This window comes from Phoca vitulina, unplaced genomic scaffold (assembly GCF_004348235.1).
Source record: "Phoca vitulina isolate PV1807 unplaced genomic scaffold, GSC_HSeal_1.0 scaffold4, whole genome shotgun sequence".
NCBI classification, from domain to species: domain Eukaryota; kingdom Metazoa; phylum Chordata; class Mammalia; order Carnivora; family Phocidae; genus Phoca; species Phoca vitulina.
This window is the reverse complement of record NW_022589707.1, coordinates 49435583-49454462: the sequence shown is the minus strand read 5'-3', so window position 1 is coordinate 49454462 and position 18880 is coordinate 49435583. Positions and strand designations below refer to the sequence as shown.

The following is an 18880-nucleotide window of genomic DNA, read 5'->3' as shown; positions in this document are numbered from 1 at the left end:
TTTTTTAAAGATTTTATTTATTTATTTGACAGAGAGAGACACAGCGAGAGAGGGAACACAAGCGGGGGAGTGGGAGAGGGAGAAGCAGGCCCCCTGCCGAACAGGGAGCCCGATGCGGGGCTCGATCCCAGGACCCTGGGACCATGACCTGAACCGAAGGCAGGCGCTTAACGACTGAGCCACCCAGACGCCCCAAGAAGTAAAAACTCTTTAATCTGTTATTTAATCTGAACAAAAAATCTTTTGGGAAAACTTGAATTACCAACAAAAGAAAACTGATAAAGAATTATCAAGTTAAGAGAGAAAAACCTGAGTTGCTGAATGCAGGACTCTATAATTATACACAATTAGATTCAACCATAAAGATACGAAATACTGGTCTACAAGACTGGTCTACAATCTACATCAAAACATATTTGCTCTTTAAATAACCCTACTTGTGGGGGTGCCTGGGTGGCTCAGTCGTTAAGGATCTGCCTTCGGCTCAGGTCATGATACCAGGGTCCTGGGATCGAGCCCCACATCGGGCTCCCTGCTCAGCGGGAAGCCAATTTCTCCCTCTCCCACTCCCCCTTCTTGTGCTCCCTCTCTTGCTGTGTCTCTCTGTCAAATAAATAAATAAAATCTTTTAAAATAAAAATAAATAAATAAATAAATAACCAACCCTGCTTGCTTTCAACAATAACCTCATGTAACAAGGCAGGTCATCAGTCACGTCTCCTAAGAGTCAACTACATCTCCAGGAGCTGCAGTAGCATGTGCACCTTCAGCAAGAAGGGCAAATAGGTTTCCTCTCATTAAAACTAATTCTCTGATTGGATATGTGCTATGTGCCAGGCACCGTGACAACCATGAAGTAGATAATAATGATACAGATATGGCCTGTGTCCTAATGGGCCTTAGAGTACTACTGTGGGGAAAAAAGGCATCAAGTAAGTAAACACAACAACCAAATTATAATACTGAAATACGGTAAATGCTTTGAAGGAAAAGAACTGTGTACTTGGCTACAGCAATAGGGAATTATGAGGGGACTTGACTGGGTGGTCAGGGGCGGCATTTCTGAGGAAGTGGGATACGAGGGGTGAATACAATTTAGCCAAGAGAATAAGGGGAATCATTTTGACCAGAAAAAGAGGAGCATGAGATGGCCCTATGTTGGCGAAGACAGCATCACTGGAATACAGTGACGGCATGGCACAAAGGCCAGAGAGGTAAACAAAGCCACATCATGTATGGCCTTGTAAACCTCTGGAAGAACTCGAGATGGGAAATATCTGCTGGATGGTCACAGCATTTACTAGGATGGAGAGGAGACTAAAAGGCAAGACAGGACATGGAAACAAGAGTAAGATTTCCATTTTGAACATTTAAAGTTTAAAAGGGCTGTGAGTCAATCGAATGGCGATTTCAGTGGGCAGCTGGTCAGAGGCACCTGGAGCTCAGAAGGGAAGTCTGTACTAAAGATATAAATTTGAAAGTCACTAGCACCTGGATGGTATTTAAAGACACAGGAATGGGTGAGCAAGAAGAGGGCCCAGGCCTAAACAACTTGTATATTTAAAAGTTAAATACAAGAGGAGTTAAAACATGTAAAAATGACTAAAAAGGAGACCAAAGGAGGAGAAAAATCAGGACAGCAATGACATGGAACCCAAGTAAAGACAAAATTTCAAGAGGGAAAAGTTTGCCAGCCATGTGAAAGCTGCTGAGACACTGCCCAGCAGTGGCTGTCTAGTGTACCAGGTAGACAAAGATTCTGCTGCCAAACAAATACTCAACAGACACGAGTACTGTAACTGATTAGCAGTGTCTTCCTTCAGTGCTAGATGTGAATCTAGTGATAGACATGTCAGGTATTTACTGCCCTTGATAATGACTAGCCCAAATAATTGTTCTTAACAATACATCATCTATCAGACATTTCCCATTAAAACCAAGCATTTACTACTCAATTCACAGCACCACTACCCTACTTGAGAAGTACACTGAACTCGAGTTAGGTAGGTACTAAGAAATTGTGTGATATTGCTTAAATAATAACATAAAAGCATAAAAGCACACCTCAGGAATTGGTATCTATTTTGCTGGATGGTAGACAAAAAGATCCTAAGCGTTCACTTTCATATAAATTAGAAACTCTGATCTTACCCATTCAACCAGCATAAGGGTTGTAGCTAGCTAGCTAGCATTTCTCAATCATAACCAGCAATCAAAACAAAAACGTTATCCCTTTACATCTGTATATAGAATTTTATTCCTATATTTATATAGGGGGAATAAAAAGTCCAAGACTATTGTTCTCATCCCACTTACTCATTTTCTAATTATAAGAAGCAGAATCTTAGCTGCCTAGTTTTTTTAAAGTTTCTATCCAGAAGTGTTATTTTAATTAGCCTAACTCTAGTAAGTTTATCGGTAAAGCTGTATTAAAATTTAAAACATATTTTTGTTATAACCCAAAAATCCCCATACCTAACTCTAAGTCAGGCAGTTCTCAAAGTTTGTAAAGGGATCTCTGGGTGATGGAAGGAGACAAGCGCACAGTGATATTTTCAGAAAGGACCATGATGGCGTGATGATAGAAATCAACTAATGGAATGTGTGCTTGTGTATTCTTGTGTTTCAAAATTTCTTAGTTTTAACTTATAATACAGTAAATGTTGATAAATACAGCCCATGTAAACAAAAGCTCTTTGAGGTCCTCAATAATTTTTAAGAATTTAACAGGGTCCTGAAACCAAATATTTTGAGAATTACCGCGCTAAATTTCTTTATAGCCATTTATCTGATATGAGTTTAAGCTTACCCTGACAAAGTATCGCATGATCTTGTTCTGGAAATCTCCAGGAGGTAGCAATAAATATAATAAGACCTCACACAAATCCCTTAGGAATCCTAGAAATGAAAAAGGTAGCTATAATAACATTAGAAAATATCAAATCTCCACTGATTGTAAAGGCAGAAATAAGTAGTTTCCCAATTATAGCAGCTTATTATTTTAATAATTAGTACAAATCAGTATTGGTTAAATTTTTTCATTATTCTCCAAACAGTAACAATTCATTAATCAAACTAGTATTTTTTTTTATTCTGCTCAGTTTTACCTTGTTTTTGAATCACTGAGAAACTTCTATTATCAAAGTGTTTTCCCCCTGAACAGTTGTGGTTGTACCACGTATTCTACACTTCTCCTACACATTATCTTAGCATACTTAAAAGTTATTTGCATATTTTAAAATATACCTGTAATTCTTCTTTCAAGAAAGAACCTCCACTATCTTGGTAGGTAGTAACAAAAGAAAAAGAGCATGCTCTTCTATTTTACTACTTCCTCGATTTACATGAAAAGTACTGCACATCACTATAACTATTTCTTATACTTAGCTATTATTTCATGCCAGTGCTAATGAAACGGCAATTAAAAATTGAATTGCAGCGTAAATATAAAAAGAAAAGAAGAAAAAAGGGGGGAAAGAAGAGCACAATTTAGAAATTGAAGAAAACAATTTCCACAACTAGAACTACTCTGTAGTTCATATGCTGACACTTCCTGGGAATAGAATTATATAGCTGATCCTGTTAATCAAAAAATGTGCTAAGTAGCAAAGACTCTTTCTGAGAGGCTGCAAAACTAGGAAAAGACAACCTCCTCAGCTAAAGCTTATCCGGTCTAACCTCTCACAAAGAAAAGACAAGTCCATTCGACTCGATAAACTATATTTGAAATCACTACACTCACTCTCTTAGAAAATATTTTAGGGTAACAGGTATGGAGAAGATAAATTACTGTAGACCATAAAAAGTAAATTTACAATTATAAATTGTTTGTGCCTGCTATATTTTAAAAGAAGAGAAGTAATCTTTAATAACCACCTTTAAATGTTAAAGATGACCTTTAAAAAAGAGAAAAGAATCTGGAAACTACTTTTAAGAGTTAAAAAATAAAATGAATAGTGACACTGTCTATACTGTGCTACCTATCCTGTAAGAATAATTTCACCCTTTACCCTTATTTTATTCCCTGGCTCTGCTAACTTGTCTCTAACCAATCTGAACAGTTACTGTTCTCCAAAGAGTTAAACTGAGAAGAAAACCTTCTTCATCTTTGGGAGAAGTGCACACTAGATCACGGCAAACGTCCTTCTCCATTTCAACTTCAACTTCAAAGAAGGTATCCACAAGATCTTCTGCTGTACCTGCACAAAGAAAAGAATAAGATGTACAGAATGATAAAGAAAGACAATTTTAAAGTCCTAATTTTCAAAGGGAATAAAGATATTACCTTTTGCTTGATCATCTCTCTCTGTTATCTTCTGTTGAGCTTTTCTGAATACTCGTAGGTGTGTGCCAAAATCATCTACAATACGTGTAGTAAAATAAGGCTGCCAGTCTATTTCTTTTGACCTTATAAAAAACACATTAGATAAAAGCATTATATAAATGCTTTTTTAATCAAAAAGTATAAATTCATTTTAATGACTAATAAACATGATTATCACAGAGACTGAATTTATTTACACTGAGATTTTGTTTACTTAATTTCAATTACATCTTAGTCTTCCCTTTCACAAGACCCAAGGTATATCAAATCTAGTTGACAAAGTCTTTGAACAATATTATTTGAAGTATTTTATGTGCCAAAGCTTTAAAATACTAAGTACTTAAAATATAATGAAAAAAATGTTTTTCCAGTTAAATCTAAAATGAGTCTGACACCAGGTATATCATATATTTCTCACCCAGACAGAATACATTAGGGATTCGAAATGTTTTTGTTTGCTTTTAAAAGAGCATTTGAGACATTTCTTGGTTCCTTCTGCACCCTTTCTGAATTCTCTACATTCTTCTCTTTAGTTGTTCAGCCCAAGTTCTGAACCAAATATCTTTGGTGTAAGTCTAAATGGTTTCTGTTTGCAGATACTTGCACTTAAAAACTTGACCATTTGAAATAATTATAGTCACACAGAAATGGCTTAAAGAATGATACAAAATACCACACTACCCATGAAAAAGGTGATTACTAATTTTATTAAGTTACCTATTACTCTATCTTAAAAGTAACAAACCTCAAGAAACACTGCTACTTTAGTACATCAGTGAAACAGTAACAAATAAAACAGGTAAGTCAAAAACAGTTTACACCTCTCCTCGGATTGATATTTTTAAGTAAGTATTTTTTTCAGTGCGATTTTCCTTAAATTAGCACTCAAATTAATTTACCTTTTTAGGAACATACCAAATAGATAAAAGAATCTATTCATAAAGATGCTGGGCAACAGAGGAGCAAAGAAAAAGTATACTATACTTCACTATGTTATTTACCCAAACATACATAATAAAGAAGCTAGTGAAGAAATTAACTTGATTATTGTAGCATTTTGAGAGAAAACTTAAAGGTGTTGATGGCATTAAGGAATATAACAGATGCCTGTTTTTTTGTTTTTTTTTTTTAAAGATTTTATTTATTTGACAGAGAGAGACAGCGAGAGCAGGAACACAAGCAGGGGGAGTGGGAGAGGGAGTAGCAGGCCTCCCGCCGAGCAGGGACCCCGATGCGGGGCTCGATCCCAGGACCCTGGGATCATGACCTGAGCTGAAGGCAGACACTTAACGACTGAGCCACCCAGGCGCCCCAGATGCTTGTTTTCAAATAAAAACACAAGCGATTAACACTCATATTTTTTCAAATGCACACTATAATTTTGTTACATATGTGGGAAGAAAGAGTAAATTACTAAGTACATGAACACAAAAGAAATTAACCTTAAAAAAGTAAACTGCACTCAGGGATCTGAAAAGGGATTAACATTACTTAAAATACTACAAGAGCCATAGTATATAAGCATATACTAACTTTGGTGACAATACTCAGCTTCAACATAAAACCGAAAATAAAAACTTAAACCTAGCAGTCTCTAGAGTCTCCCTTTTTTTATTAAAAAAACAAACAAAAAAAACACAATCTGTATAAGCATCTTTCAAAGGTCTTTACATAAATTATTTGTAAAAAATCATCCACGTCTAAAAATTTTATAACAGAATTCAGTTGGTATAGGCCATTACTCATTTTATCCATAAAATGGTCATTCTAACAAATTTAGAAGAAAGCTGAATACATAATCTTTCAAATTATATCTGTTTTGTTTCAGGGCATAATGCTATTTATATAAGTTATTGAAATTCTCAAACAAAATAAAATTTACTAATTTTAGAAGGCATTTTAAACCCGTCTCAACTCATTACAGAGGATATAATAACATTGACAATAAGTGAAAATAAACAAGCAATGCAAATACATAAAATTTATTTTCAATTTAAAATAGGGATTTCTTTGGGGTGCCTGGGTGGTTCAGTCGTTAAGTGTCTGCCTTCGGCTCAGGTCATGATCTCAGGGTCCTGGGATTGAGCCCCGCATTGGGCTCCCTGCTTGGCGGGAGGCCTCCTTCTCCCTCTCCCACTCTGCCTGCTTGTGCTCCCTCTCTCACTGTATCTCTCTCTGTCAAATAAATAAATAAAATCTTTTAAAAAAAATAAAATAAAATAGGGATTTCTACTTTCAATATACAAGTATGTTGAGGGTAGAGAAAACCAGGAACAGCATTCTATATTTCTACCTAAGATCATTATTTTCCCTTTGCTCAACTCAAAGGAACTTTTCTAGGTTAGGAAGAAAACAACAACAGTAGTAAATTGCTTCCCTTTGTAAATTAGGAAAACATCTACTAACAATTTCTAGTAGTATTTGTCTTAACAAAATTTGAAAATATTCTGATGACAGTGAAGTACTCCCTAAAATTAGAATGTACTGATAAATATGTAATAAATGGAACATGAACAGAAAAATCAATTAAAAAGTCATTCAATTTATATAATAGCCACATTTTCTTCAATTGATCCACATGTAGCTTTCTATTAGAGCTCTTAGTATCAATTATTCTTAAATTATGCCTATAGGCAAGGCTCTTATTTTAAAGATTTATTTGAGAGAGAGAGAGAGAACACACGCTAGCATGAGAGTGGGGGGAGGGGAAGAGGAAGAGAAAGAATCCCAACCAGCCTCCACATCGAGCACGGAGCTAAAGGCAGGGCTCGATCTCATGACCCTGAGATCATGATCTGAGCCGAAATTAAGAGTTGGATGATCAACCAACTGAACCATCCAGGTACCCTTATAGTCAAGGCTCTTTTTCACTTTGTTTAAAGTATTCCTCCACTTGATTTCTATTCTAATAAAAACACCCGGATTATTACAATAAATGCTTTTACCTACACTTTCATTTTATTACTAAGCTTTCCTTTCCTGAACTTAAAGATAGGAGAGCATTATTTCCTATATGACCAAGAGGATAAGTAAGATATTCAACCCTACCTTGAAAATCTAAAATTCATAGCAGGCCCCTGAAGCTTATGTATCTTGACAGAATGGTTGCAAGAATTACGGAAGTTAACTAGGAACGCAAACAAGTAATGAAGTTTTATTAAAGTACAAAAGCAAAAAGCAAACCAGTGTACCTCTCAACATATATTTGCATGTCTTTATCTCCATCCCTAATGCCAGCATTCTATTCCTGGCCTTTTATCTTAAATGGTCTCCCACATCCACCTTTGTCTCCCCTCCATTCTGTTTTCCATAGAGCAGCCAGAGCGGTCTTTTTAAAATTTTGCATGTTTTATCACAATAAAAAAGATGGTAAAATGTAAAAAACAAAAAAATAAAAAAATAAATAAAAATACAAATATGATAGTACAAAATACGAGATTCAAAACCGGTTCAATACCTCCCCATCAATCTCCGGGTTAAGCATGAATACTTTCTTGAAGATCTCGCATGCCCAGGAGGACCAGGCTTACTTCCTCATCACCATCAGTTCCATCTTCCTCCTTCCTTTCTGTTCTGCTGACTCACAGGCTTTCTTTCTATTTCTCAAATATGCCCCTTCATATCTCAGAGCCTCTGGACAGGCTAATCCCTCTGCCAAGTTTGCTCACCCCTGCCCACTCTCCACACATTTCCCTTCTCTCCCCCACATTGGCTTGACAATTCCCACTTACTTTAGAGTTCATCTAAAATATCTATTCCACATGGCAGCCTTCAATACCCCTTGCCCCCCTCTCTCTCTGCCATATTCCTTCAGACGAGGTATGGATCTCATAGCACCAAATTTTTCATGTTTTATAGCACTTAAAACCTACAGTTAAATAATTCAATTGGTAGAGATAAATACAACTGCTGAGATAAAAATCTCAGGAAGCCAGAGACTTCATCTGTTTTATTCCATGCTCATTTTATTCACAGTGGTATCTCCCGTGGCTAAATAATGTATTGAACATTGGAGACACTCGATACATAGTGATTTACTGATTCCTCTCTCAGGGTCAAAAACACTGTTAATAGGTCCCTGGAGAAAGGCAACATGAGGTGCACAGGACAGTCTCTTTACTCCTTAAAGTTCTGAAACCGAACATAAAGTGAGGAGCTCCTTTTGCCTCTCTAAATCTCTAAGCTATTTAATGCTAATACCAAAAAAAAAATGCAGTGAATATCCCAAATATGTGGGCCGGCAATGAGATTTATATAAATTGCTTCACTGGTTCCATCTTTGCTAAGCAGTGTGCAGCTCAGCATCAGTAATGCAAAAAACACACCCAAATCAATTAAGGATTTCTGTAAAAGAACGCTAGATTGGCATATATGCCCTTAATTCAAGTAAAAGATTCACCGTTTCATTTGTTGTGAAATTCAGCAAATCACATCACTTCCTAGGGTTTGTTTTCTCTAAAGACACTTAGAGCTTTAAGAGTCTATGATTATATTACCTGAATACCCAACCAAGCATGTGCAACACACACACACACACACACAGTACGTGGGAAACTGGTAAGTAAATCAAAATATTTGACAAAAGAGGGAGTCATGAATATATTTCATTTTAACTAAAATCATACAAATCTTTCAACATAAGACCTTGCATCACTTGCCAAGTGATATTAATGTGGCTTTTGTCTTTAATAAAATATTACAACACTGCAACAGTTATGGTGTCCAGTTTCTTTTAAACGGCATGACAACTAAAGACATTTGTGAACAAATCTGAATGCAGTCCTTCAAGACTTTTCCACCAATATTTCGTTAGTTGTCTTCTGCACACCTGAATCAACTGCAATCTATCAACCAGCTTGAGTAAAATTCCAAAGCAAATGCCTTAGTTTTTACAGAAACTACCTTGCCATTCTCATACTTCTTCCAACTATGTAGGAATAAATTAAGTGATGATTATAATAAAAAGTATAACTGGGATACATGGGTTCAGAAACAAATACAACTTTTTTTTTTTTTAACATAACTGATTATCTTTCTCCTCTAAATCACACATGTTAAGATCACACCAGGGACCAAGTACATCAGATTTTCTGGGGACAGGACCCAGGCATAGAAGTGGACAGAAGTACTAGAGAGTGGTCTCTTCGCCTAGCTTTAATACTAAGGGCATGAGTCAGTACGTCTTCGAAAGGGAATGGAGAATACTGGATAACTAAGGTAAGTTAAGAGAACTGCTACTACAGTAGTCCAGAACTGGGACCATGCCAAAAATAACTTAAAATTTTGTTTGACGATAACCACACACAAAAGTAAGTAGAGGTTGATTAAGTGATATGTTGTAATTTAAAAGGATTAAATAAGGCGGCTACACTTAAAACAAATCTTAATGAATTTAACTGTAATGGGAGAAAGAAAGGAATGAGCAAAAGAAGGGAATGAGCATGGTATATGCAAGGGTCACCATGTAGTAGTAGACTTGCTTGACTAGAGAAGTGGGTAGCTGTTTGGCAGTAAAGGTAATCTTCACATTCTTGGCAGAATACTTTCCTGGAAAAGGTTTTTTATATCAAAATGATAAAGGTAAAAACTGATTTTCCCATAGAAACAATCTTATAATACATGTTATGTTCCTGATGCCACACTATTTTTTCTCAGAAATGACTCCTAAGACCTTATTTGAAAACAGTAAGAATGGCACTGTATACTGCATAGTGTGTATGTGTTTAAGGTATATTTTTTAAGGCTTTTTAAAGATGTATTAATCAATAAAGGAAATATAATAACCAATCACATAAATTTATAATAATATATATTAATCTCCTATATATAAGTTCTTTTATCCTCTATGTAAAAAAAAATACGCATTTTTGAAAAAAAAAACTTTACTATAGTAAAATTCCTAGTTTTTCTGGATAGATTTCAACAAGCAAGGATCTTTCAGAAGATTTTGGAAAAGTTTTACTCCAGTAGAGGGCTACTGATCAATGGATCCACAGACATTTTTTGCTGAAAGCAGGTGGTGTTCTAAAGAAGAATCCCTTCTTCCCTGAGCCATTGAATCAGGAAGTAACTTCCCCCTCATAATTCCCTATTAGAAAGGATATACTCTTTATAATACATAAACCTTTACTTGTTTCCATCGTTCAGGAGCCCTTGAGGGAATACTTTGTTACAGTGTCAAAAGCTTCAGCCTGAAATTGAATTTGAGCAGATTTTTAAGGCACAGAATTGTAAACTTGCTTCTAAATCCTTTAAAAGAAGTACCCTTCTTCCAATCTCAATTTACTCATAAATACGGTACCATAACCACCTCTCTAGAACACCTTTGTTTCCCTTTTAAAATTATTTTAAAAATCAAATTATAAGGATAAGTATAAAAGAATGCAACATTTTTTTTCACAGCATTCCTGAACTTACATGAAATTTATTATTACTCTCTACCATAATCCTCAAATATATATAAAAATTCCTCTTTTATAAGAGCTAAATTAGCAACCACACAAAGAAACAAGTCTCACTGCTTGATGGTTACAAACCTGTCTGCTCCCTTCACTGGCTGCACCTCTTCCCAGTTGCGGCACGGGGAGGGGGGGCAAATGTGCACATCTCTTTTCTAGCTGCACTTTCAGTGACTTCCTGACGATAGCTTAAAATCAACCACGGTGGGAATATTTACACTTCAGAAAACTTACAGTAGACTTCTAAAACTACAGATTTATTGTTTTCCTCATTCTATAAAGAATAGCAGTCATCGGGATAATCAAATAAAAATTTTTAAGTTTTCACTGATAGAAGACTTAACCATCAAAAAAAGATTAGTCTACTAAATGTCTTTTATGTCTGAAATGAAGCATTCTTTCTGACCACATAGAAATATAAGAGGTATAAAAACTTTATTATCATCTTATTCTAAGACCTCCTACTAGTAAAATAACAGACTAGAAAAGTACTTTAATTTCTAAGTAAATTAAATCTAATTAGCAACATTAGACACTATAAGAAATAACTCCCCAAATGGTATTCAAAATGTAAGGTATGACGGAGTATATGAGGGCATGTTTTGAGGACAAGGTATGACTGGAAAAATAAAAACAAACTGAGACTAGTACCAACCTCACCAGGGAGTGTTAGTATTTTAGAACTTCAAGGGATCTGAAATAATTACAAGTCTCTATCATTGTAGCGCCAGGCTTCAATTACTTATTCTAGATTATATAGTTAGTGAGATCAAGGCTTTGTTTAAAAAAATAAATCAAGGTTCTTAATTTTCAATTCACTGTTTTCTTTACCTTAATAAGAACACAAAACTTCCTGACTCTTAAAGTTACAAACAAATTGGAAGAAATGGGAGAAAAATTTTAGGTATGCAGTTTTATATAACCATATTAAAGGAAATGGTATTTAGTGAACTATAACACTACATAAGAAGTCCAGTTCTATATCCTGTGTCCCAATGCTTCAAAGAGGTTAAATATCCAGATGTTCTAAAGGATGCGGCTTTCATACAATGAAGAACTTAAAGAAACACACATAAAGCACATTCACCTATTTTAGAGATTAAGTATAAGGAACACAGAGCAGGAAGCCTTAAACAAGCTACAGGAAAGGAAAAAAAATAAATAACCTGGGGCTAAGTGTGCATCCTCTTAGGTATAATGTTAAGTATTAAAAAATTAAAGTAATGCTAACTATTTTAATAAACAAGATTTCTAGTAAAATGTACCTGACAAATGAAACATTCCTAGACTCAATAATGAAATATATTAAAATTCTGTGGGAAAAAAGGTAACATGTAAGTCATAAACGGGAACTCAATCAACAAGAATTTATTGACTCTTATTCCACTATTTCATCATGTACAAAACACTCTATTAAGCATTATTTTCCAGGATCACTTTCCAAAGACATACAGGGATAGTGGCTGCCTATACAAAACAGGTCATCTGTAGTCGAAAAAAAATGATTCTTAAATTTATATGTTCCTAAGAACATAAAAAACAGAGAAACAGGAAAATTCAGTTTAAAATAAGCCATCTTAGAGATCTTTATTGCTCATTACCAAATGTTTCTATCTCTGGCTATAAAAGTAATATATTTCCATTTCGTAAAGTGTAATTTCCTTCTTTTGATTTTCAGCATCAGTTATAATCAGCCATAAATCCACAATCCAAAGACCAGTTAATATTTTAGTGTATTTCCTATTAGTCTCTTTGCTATGCATGCATATTGACATTTTTTTTTTTTTTTTTTTTTTTAAGATTTTATTTATTTATTTGACAGAGAGACAGTGAGAGAGGGAACACAAGCAGGGAGAGTGGGAGAGGGAGAAACAGGCTTCCCGCTGAGCAGGGAGCCCGATGCTGGGCTCGATCCCAGGACCCTGAGATCATGACCTGAGCCGAAGGCAGACGCTTAACAACTGAGCCACCCAGGCGTCTCGACAGTTTTTTACATAGCCAAAATCATACACTATATTGCATGAGTTTTTATTCTAAAATATTTCCTACTTGTTTAACAACACTTCCTAAATATTTTAATGATTAAAAACTATTTCAGGGGTCAGAAAACTTGTTCTCTAATGAGCCAAAGAGCAACTATTTTAGGCTTTGCAGACGACACTGTCTGGGGTCACGACTAGTCAACTCTACCACTGTAGCACAAAAGCAGCCATGGGCAAAATGCAAACCAATCAGTGTGACTGCCCAATAAAATTGTATTTACAAAAACTGACTACAGTACACTCCATTTAAAAATAAAATTACAAATAACCTAATTTAATAATGGGGAAAAGATCTGAACAGACATCCTCTAAAGAAGCTATACAAATGACTTATAAGCACATGACAAGATGCTCAATATCATTACCTATCAGGCAAATGCAAATCAAAACCATAACGACATATCAGTTCACACCCACTAGGATGGCTGTAATCCAAAAGACAGACAAAATCATGGGGCACCTGGCTGGCTCAGTTGGAAGATCATGTGATTCTTGATCTCAAGGTCGTGAGTTCAAGCCCCACGTGGGGTAAAGAGATTACTTAAATAAATAAAACTTGAAGAAGAAAAAAAAGACAGTCAAGTATAAGCGAGAATGTGGAAAAAATGGAACCCTCATACAGTGTTGGTGAAAATATGCAGCCACTTTGAAAAACAATTTTCAGTTCCTCAAAGGTTAAAGAGTTACTACACAACATAGAAATTCTACTCCTATATATCCAAGAGAAATGAAAACATAAGTCCACAGAAAAACTTGTGTACGAAAGAAATTCTACTCCTATATATCCAAGAGAAATGAAAACATAAGTCCACAGAAAAACTTGTATTTGAATGTTCATAGTAACATTCTTCATAATATCCAAAAGGTGGAAACAATCCCATGTCCACCAACTGATGAACCCACACGTCCACCAACTGATGGATAAACAAAATGTGGTTTATGCCCATATGATGAAATATTATTCAGCAGTAAGAAAGAATAAGTAATAACACTTGCTACAACATGGATAAACCTTGAAAACATCACACTGAGTAAAAGAAGTCAGTTACAAAAGAACACATAATGTATTATTTCCTTCATATAAAATGTCCAGAATTAGCAAAACCACAGAAAGTAGATAAGTGGTTGCCTAGAGCTAGAAACTTTGGGGGGAATGTAGGAAGTGAATGAAAAGTGGATACTAGGTTTCTCATGGAATCATTAAAATGTTCTTAAATTGATTGTAATGAAGGGTGCACAACTCTATAAATATATTAAAAGCCACTGAGACTTTAAGTGGGTAAACTGTATGGTATGTGAATTATATAACTATACAATTAACAACTCCTGGTCTATTCTACATATGCAAAAACATTAACTTATTGCCCCTTCTTTTAAATACTTAATGGTTCCTAATTGTTTTTGCTATATTGTAGTAAATATGACAATAATCATCTTTCTAGTTAAAGTCAGTTTTAAGGGGCACCTGGGTGGCTCAGTCGTTAAGCGTCTGCCTTCGGCTCAGGTCATGATCCCAGGGTCCTGGGATCGAGTCCCGCATCAGGCTCCCTGCTCCGCGGGAAGCCTGCTTCTCCCTCTCCCATTCCCCCTGCTTGTGTTCCTGCTCTCGCTATCTCTCTCTCTCTGTCAAATAAATAAATAAAATCTTTAAAAAAATAAAAAAATAAAAAAAATAAAGTCAGTTTTAAGCTAAGTTTTCAAATGGCAAAGAATGTAAAATGGCAGAAGAGTATATACAACTTTACTGTTGCAAATGTCCATTATTTGATGTGCCTGCCTTTTGGACAAGTCTAGGAACACACGATCTATTACTTCTATAGCAAAATGGATAGTGAGAAAAATGGTTAAACTTTCAGAACATATCCCCCATCGTTCCAGAAACAGTGCTATCATTAGTATTACAACCACTGAATCTTGGAACCTATCTAGCCATACCTCCTCCTGCCATGGGAAAACCCTTTAGGAAGAACCCAGTGGCATTAGAATATATCTCCCTTCTGCTAATCTTGGGGTTAACGGGAACAGGGATGAACATAGTTGCCACATTTCACACTTTTGAAAGCAACAAGGTTCCTTGATCACTTGTATCTCCTTATTGCTTCAACCACACTAATCTTATTCCCCTTCTCAGAACTTTGCTCTTTCCTAACATGTCCTTCATCCCTCTGTCTATCCCACTATTCATTCTTGAAGACCGGTTTTTTTTTTATTTTATTTTTTATTTTTATTTATTTTATTATGTTATGTTAATCACCATACATTATATCATTAGTTTTTGATGTAGTGTTCCATGATTCATTGTTTGTGCATAACACCCAGTGCTCCATGCAGTACATGCCCTCTTTAATACCCAACACCAGGCTAACACATCCCCCCACACCCCTCCGATGGTTCTGAAGTGGTTCATCTCCCCCTCCGATTTCCCCCCCTTTATTCTTGAAGCCCAGTTTTAACCTTAATCCACATGAGGTCTTCATTAGTTACTCTGGTCCATTCTACCTCTAGATAAAAATTGCTCTCAGTACCACACAAATGACTACTTTATTTCTCTCCATTTTATGTGCTTTAATATTGTCTCCACCTGCTCCTTCCCCCCCAAAACAGAACAAACTAAGACAAGGTCAAAGAATCTGTATATATATATCCTAGGAAGGTAATATATAACAAAAATTAACAGTAACAGCCAAGTTAACACTCACTGAACATTTACTATGTACTAGACCCTGTGGTGTGTGACACGCACTACTCCTCTAGATAAACATTACAACAACCCCATGGGGTAATTATCCCATTTTACTGATGCAGAGACTGAGACACAGAAAGTCAAGTAACTTGCTCAAAATACCACTTGTTGGTTGAAAAATACTTCAGGAAATGCTTTTTGGACATCATCTCATTTGCCCCTCACAATTCTAAGTTTGCTACAAGTATTACTATTATTATTTTACACATGTTAAGAAATTTTAAGTACACTGTAACTCAATGGTACAGGTAGAATTATAATACAAATCTCCCAGGACTCTCAGTCTTATACATAATATCTTATTTGAAGAGAAATAAAAATACATAGGTTATCTCAGATTCAACCCCTAAAGCTCCAACCTAGTTCACACCCAGGTTCTACCACAGAGAAGTCAAGAGTGCTCTATGAAGGTTTCCATCCCCAAATTGCTACTAGAGTAACAGGTACTAATGTTAACACAAGGTGTTATCATTACAAAGTACTCTCTCACATGTGATGCATTGAGAGAGGGCATTTAACCCTAACAACCTAATAAGTAGATACGGGTTATCATCAGACTCCCAAGAATTTATGTGTTTTGCCCATTCAAGACCATACAGCTTAATAAATAATAGCACTAAAGCTGAAAATCAGGACTTCAGACTCTAAGTATATCTTTTTCTTCCTGTTATGTCTCAAAATTAGCATTTCATTTTATGCTGATACTCTGTAATTGTTTCCTCAGGGTAATGAATAAATATGAACACTAGAACTGAGTGGTTCTAAATCTTTTCTGGATTCATAGGCCCTTTTAAAAATGAAATCTATAACCACTCAAAAGGGAAAAAAACAGTTCTGTGTACATTTTCAGGACTTCATGGGCCCCTATACAAGACTGTGACTTGAAAGAGGCAATAATGTAGCGCTCCTGTTGTCTGCTCCAGAATACACAACAGACAGCACAGAACAAGGACTGAAGTAGTACTCAAATGATTGTAAACAGACCTAATTTTCTTTATACTAGCATTGAAAACAGTCAGGGAGACTCTATAAGACATACCTTTTAGTAGTAATAGAAAAAAACCAACATAGAACAAAAATAAAGTCATTCACAGAGATGGCACTATCAATTACTGAGCCTTACTAAATGCCAGAGACTTTTACTTCATACCATTTTTAGCCTGAAAACAGCCTCAGAAGTAACTTCGTTATTATCAACCTTTTATGAATGAATAAGCTACGGTTCAAAAGAAGCTGATTAATTTGTCCAAAATCTTAAGGCCAATGAGAAAGCAAAGATATAAATTCAGATCAGTCTAGGATGGAAGAAACCTGACTCTTCCTGCAATCACCTAAATATTCAGCTTGATAGCATACAATGTTACCAAAGGGGGGGAAAACCAAAAACAGAACAATTTATTACATGAAGTGTGAAGAAAAAGTGGTTTGGGGGAATCAAAAACAGGGAAAGCATTGCAATGAAAGGTTAAAAAAAAAAAAGTGGGGGAAACTAAGATGAAAAATCTAGATCATAATATATCTTCTGGTAGGGAATGGAGGAAGAACACTAGACTGCTAAGAACAATCTGATTCTAATTCTTACTCTGCCCCAACTCACTGGATAATCTTGGACTAACCATTTAATCCTTCTGGACCTTAGCTTCCTCATCTGTTGTGAAATTATAAATGTCAAAGGGCATTAAAAACTTAAATTTCTAAATTCCTTCACAATTTTCAAAATTATTATTTTCATTACATTCCACTGATCAGGGATTTTCTTTTATTCACTGCAGTATCTGCAGCACCTGGTTGGTACAAAGGAAGCACAAGATATTAGTTGAATGGATAGATGAATTTGATGCCAACAATAACCCTGTGAGGAACACAGAACAGGGCAGATATTACTATGCTTATATCACATATAAGAAAAACCAAGATTCAAAAAGTTTAAAATACGTGCTCATAGTTCCAGAGCTAAGTAGTAGAGCAGAATGCAAACTGAAGTCTCCCAATTCCTAGTTCAAAGTTCTTTCCAGGTCTAAAATTTGTTATATTTCAATATATACTTAGGAAGTCAGACACATCTATAATGAACTCCTATTCCCACCTTTCCAAAGGGCAAAAAAAAAAAAAGTCATTAGGATGATGTTACTATAGAAAGTAGCAAATAACTGACTCAGAAGAGTTGCCTGAAAAAATGAATACCTAATACTCAATAACGTTATATATATGAAATAAAGGAGATAAAATCCTATTTCTGAACTTTAATTATACTTTATTTTCTGTGTTCCAAAGCAACTCTACACTTGTAATTAAGGCTGGCTACTCTGCAAATGTCTGCTGTTAATACTAAGGGAGAAGGAACTCAAATTTATCTCTACAAGTAAGGTTGTTATTCAAACCATAAACATTACTGCAGGCTTCCCCAATGACCTGAGGTTGAGGAACTAACCTCCTACTCTAAAGTTTAGGATTAACTGAGTTACAGATGAAAAGTCCTGACAGGGTAGCCTCAGCTGGAAACATCTATGTGCACAGAGATAAAAATGCAGTAAAACCCCCAGGGCAAAGCTCTATTCTCCAAGATTCTCAAAAGTACAAGACTGTATTTTAAGAACCTAAGTAGGGAAGAACAGGGTGTTGGCTGAAAAATAACACCTTCCGATTTAAAGGTGTTCTCATGGCCATGGCATGCAGCTTCCTGCCTTAAGCTATAGACTAGTAGGAAAATCTTTGTGTGTAGTGGGTAGAAAAATCTTTTAATCAAAAAAAATTTCAAACTCATCTAAACATAAAATCCTTTCTTTCAAAAATAAGTCATTTCTGTATATAAAATGGCTACCCCAAAAAATCAAGTAGTTTAAATACAATGATATAGACCAAAATATTGTGTCATAGAGGAGGCAGTATATAAGTGGGTTTTGTAAAGTAAGAATTTTAGTATATCTCACAAAAATTTCTTAAAGCAAACTCATCAAAATATACTTCTGAAAATATATAAACTGAATATTCTCCACCGATTTATGCTCCTTTGGTTTGCTCTTCCACTGAGAGGACTTCTATAAGGTATATGTCAAAAGAGTAGTTTTACTGAAACTATTTCCATGGCACTCAAATAAAACAGAGTATCTGGGTAAGAGGTGAAAAAAAGTATTCTCAGTAAGTGAGGTAAAAGTCACATGACTGGACCTTGAGGAAGAAATTGACATTCAGACTGAGAGAACAGGGTTTAATCAAGATAAACATTCTGTACATGTAAAGGTTAAATTTAAAGAAGTACAGGTTTTTAGAGCTCTAGTTCTATAATTTGAGAGTTATCTCACAATCATCTACT

At 35.4% G+C, this 18880-nt stretch overlaps 1 protein-coding gene across 3 annotated transcripts in view; it reads right to left on the bottom strand.

The window, feature by feature from the left end:
- SNX13 (sorting nexin 13) overlaps positions 1-18880 on the bottom strand; it is a 123240-nt gene that overhangs the window by 56507 nt on the left and 47853 nt on the right. For 2 of the 3 annotated variants that reach the window (XM_032401993.1, XM_032401994.1), the window contains 3 exons: positions 4286-4407; positions 4098-4199; positions 2810-2898 (listed from right to left, as the gene is read on the bottom strand). In XM_032401993.1, coding sequence (XP_032257884.1) covers positions 2810-2898; positions 4098-4199; positions 4286-4407 — 313 coding nt within the window. Of the gene's footprint in view, positions 1-2809; positions 2899-4097; positions 4200-4285; positions 4408-9804; positions 9872-18880 lie in introns of all 3 variants that reach the window. The other variant, XM_032401995.1, reaches the window with a different exon arrangement.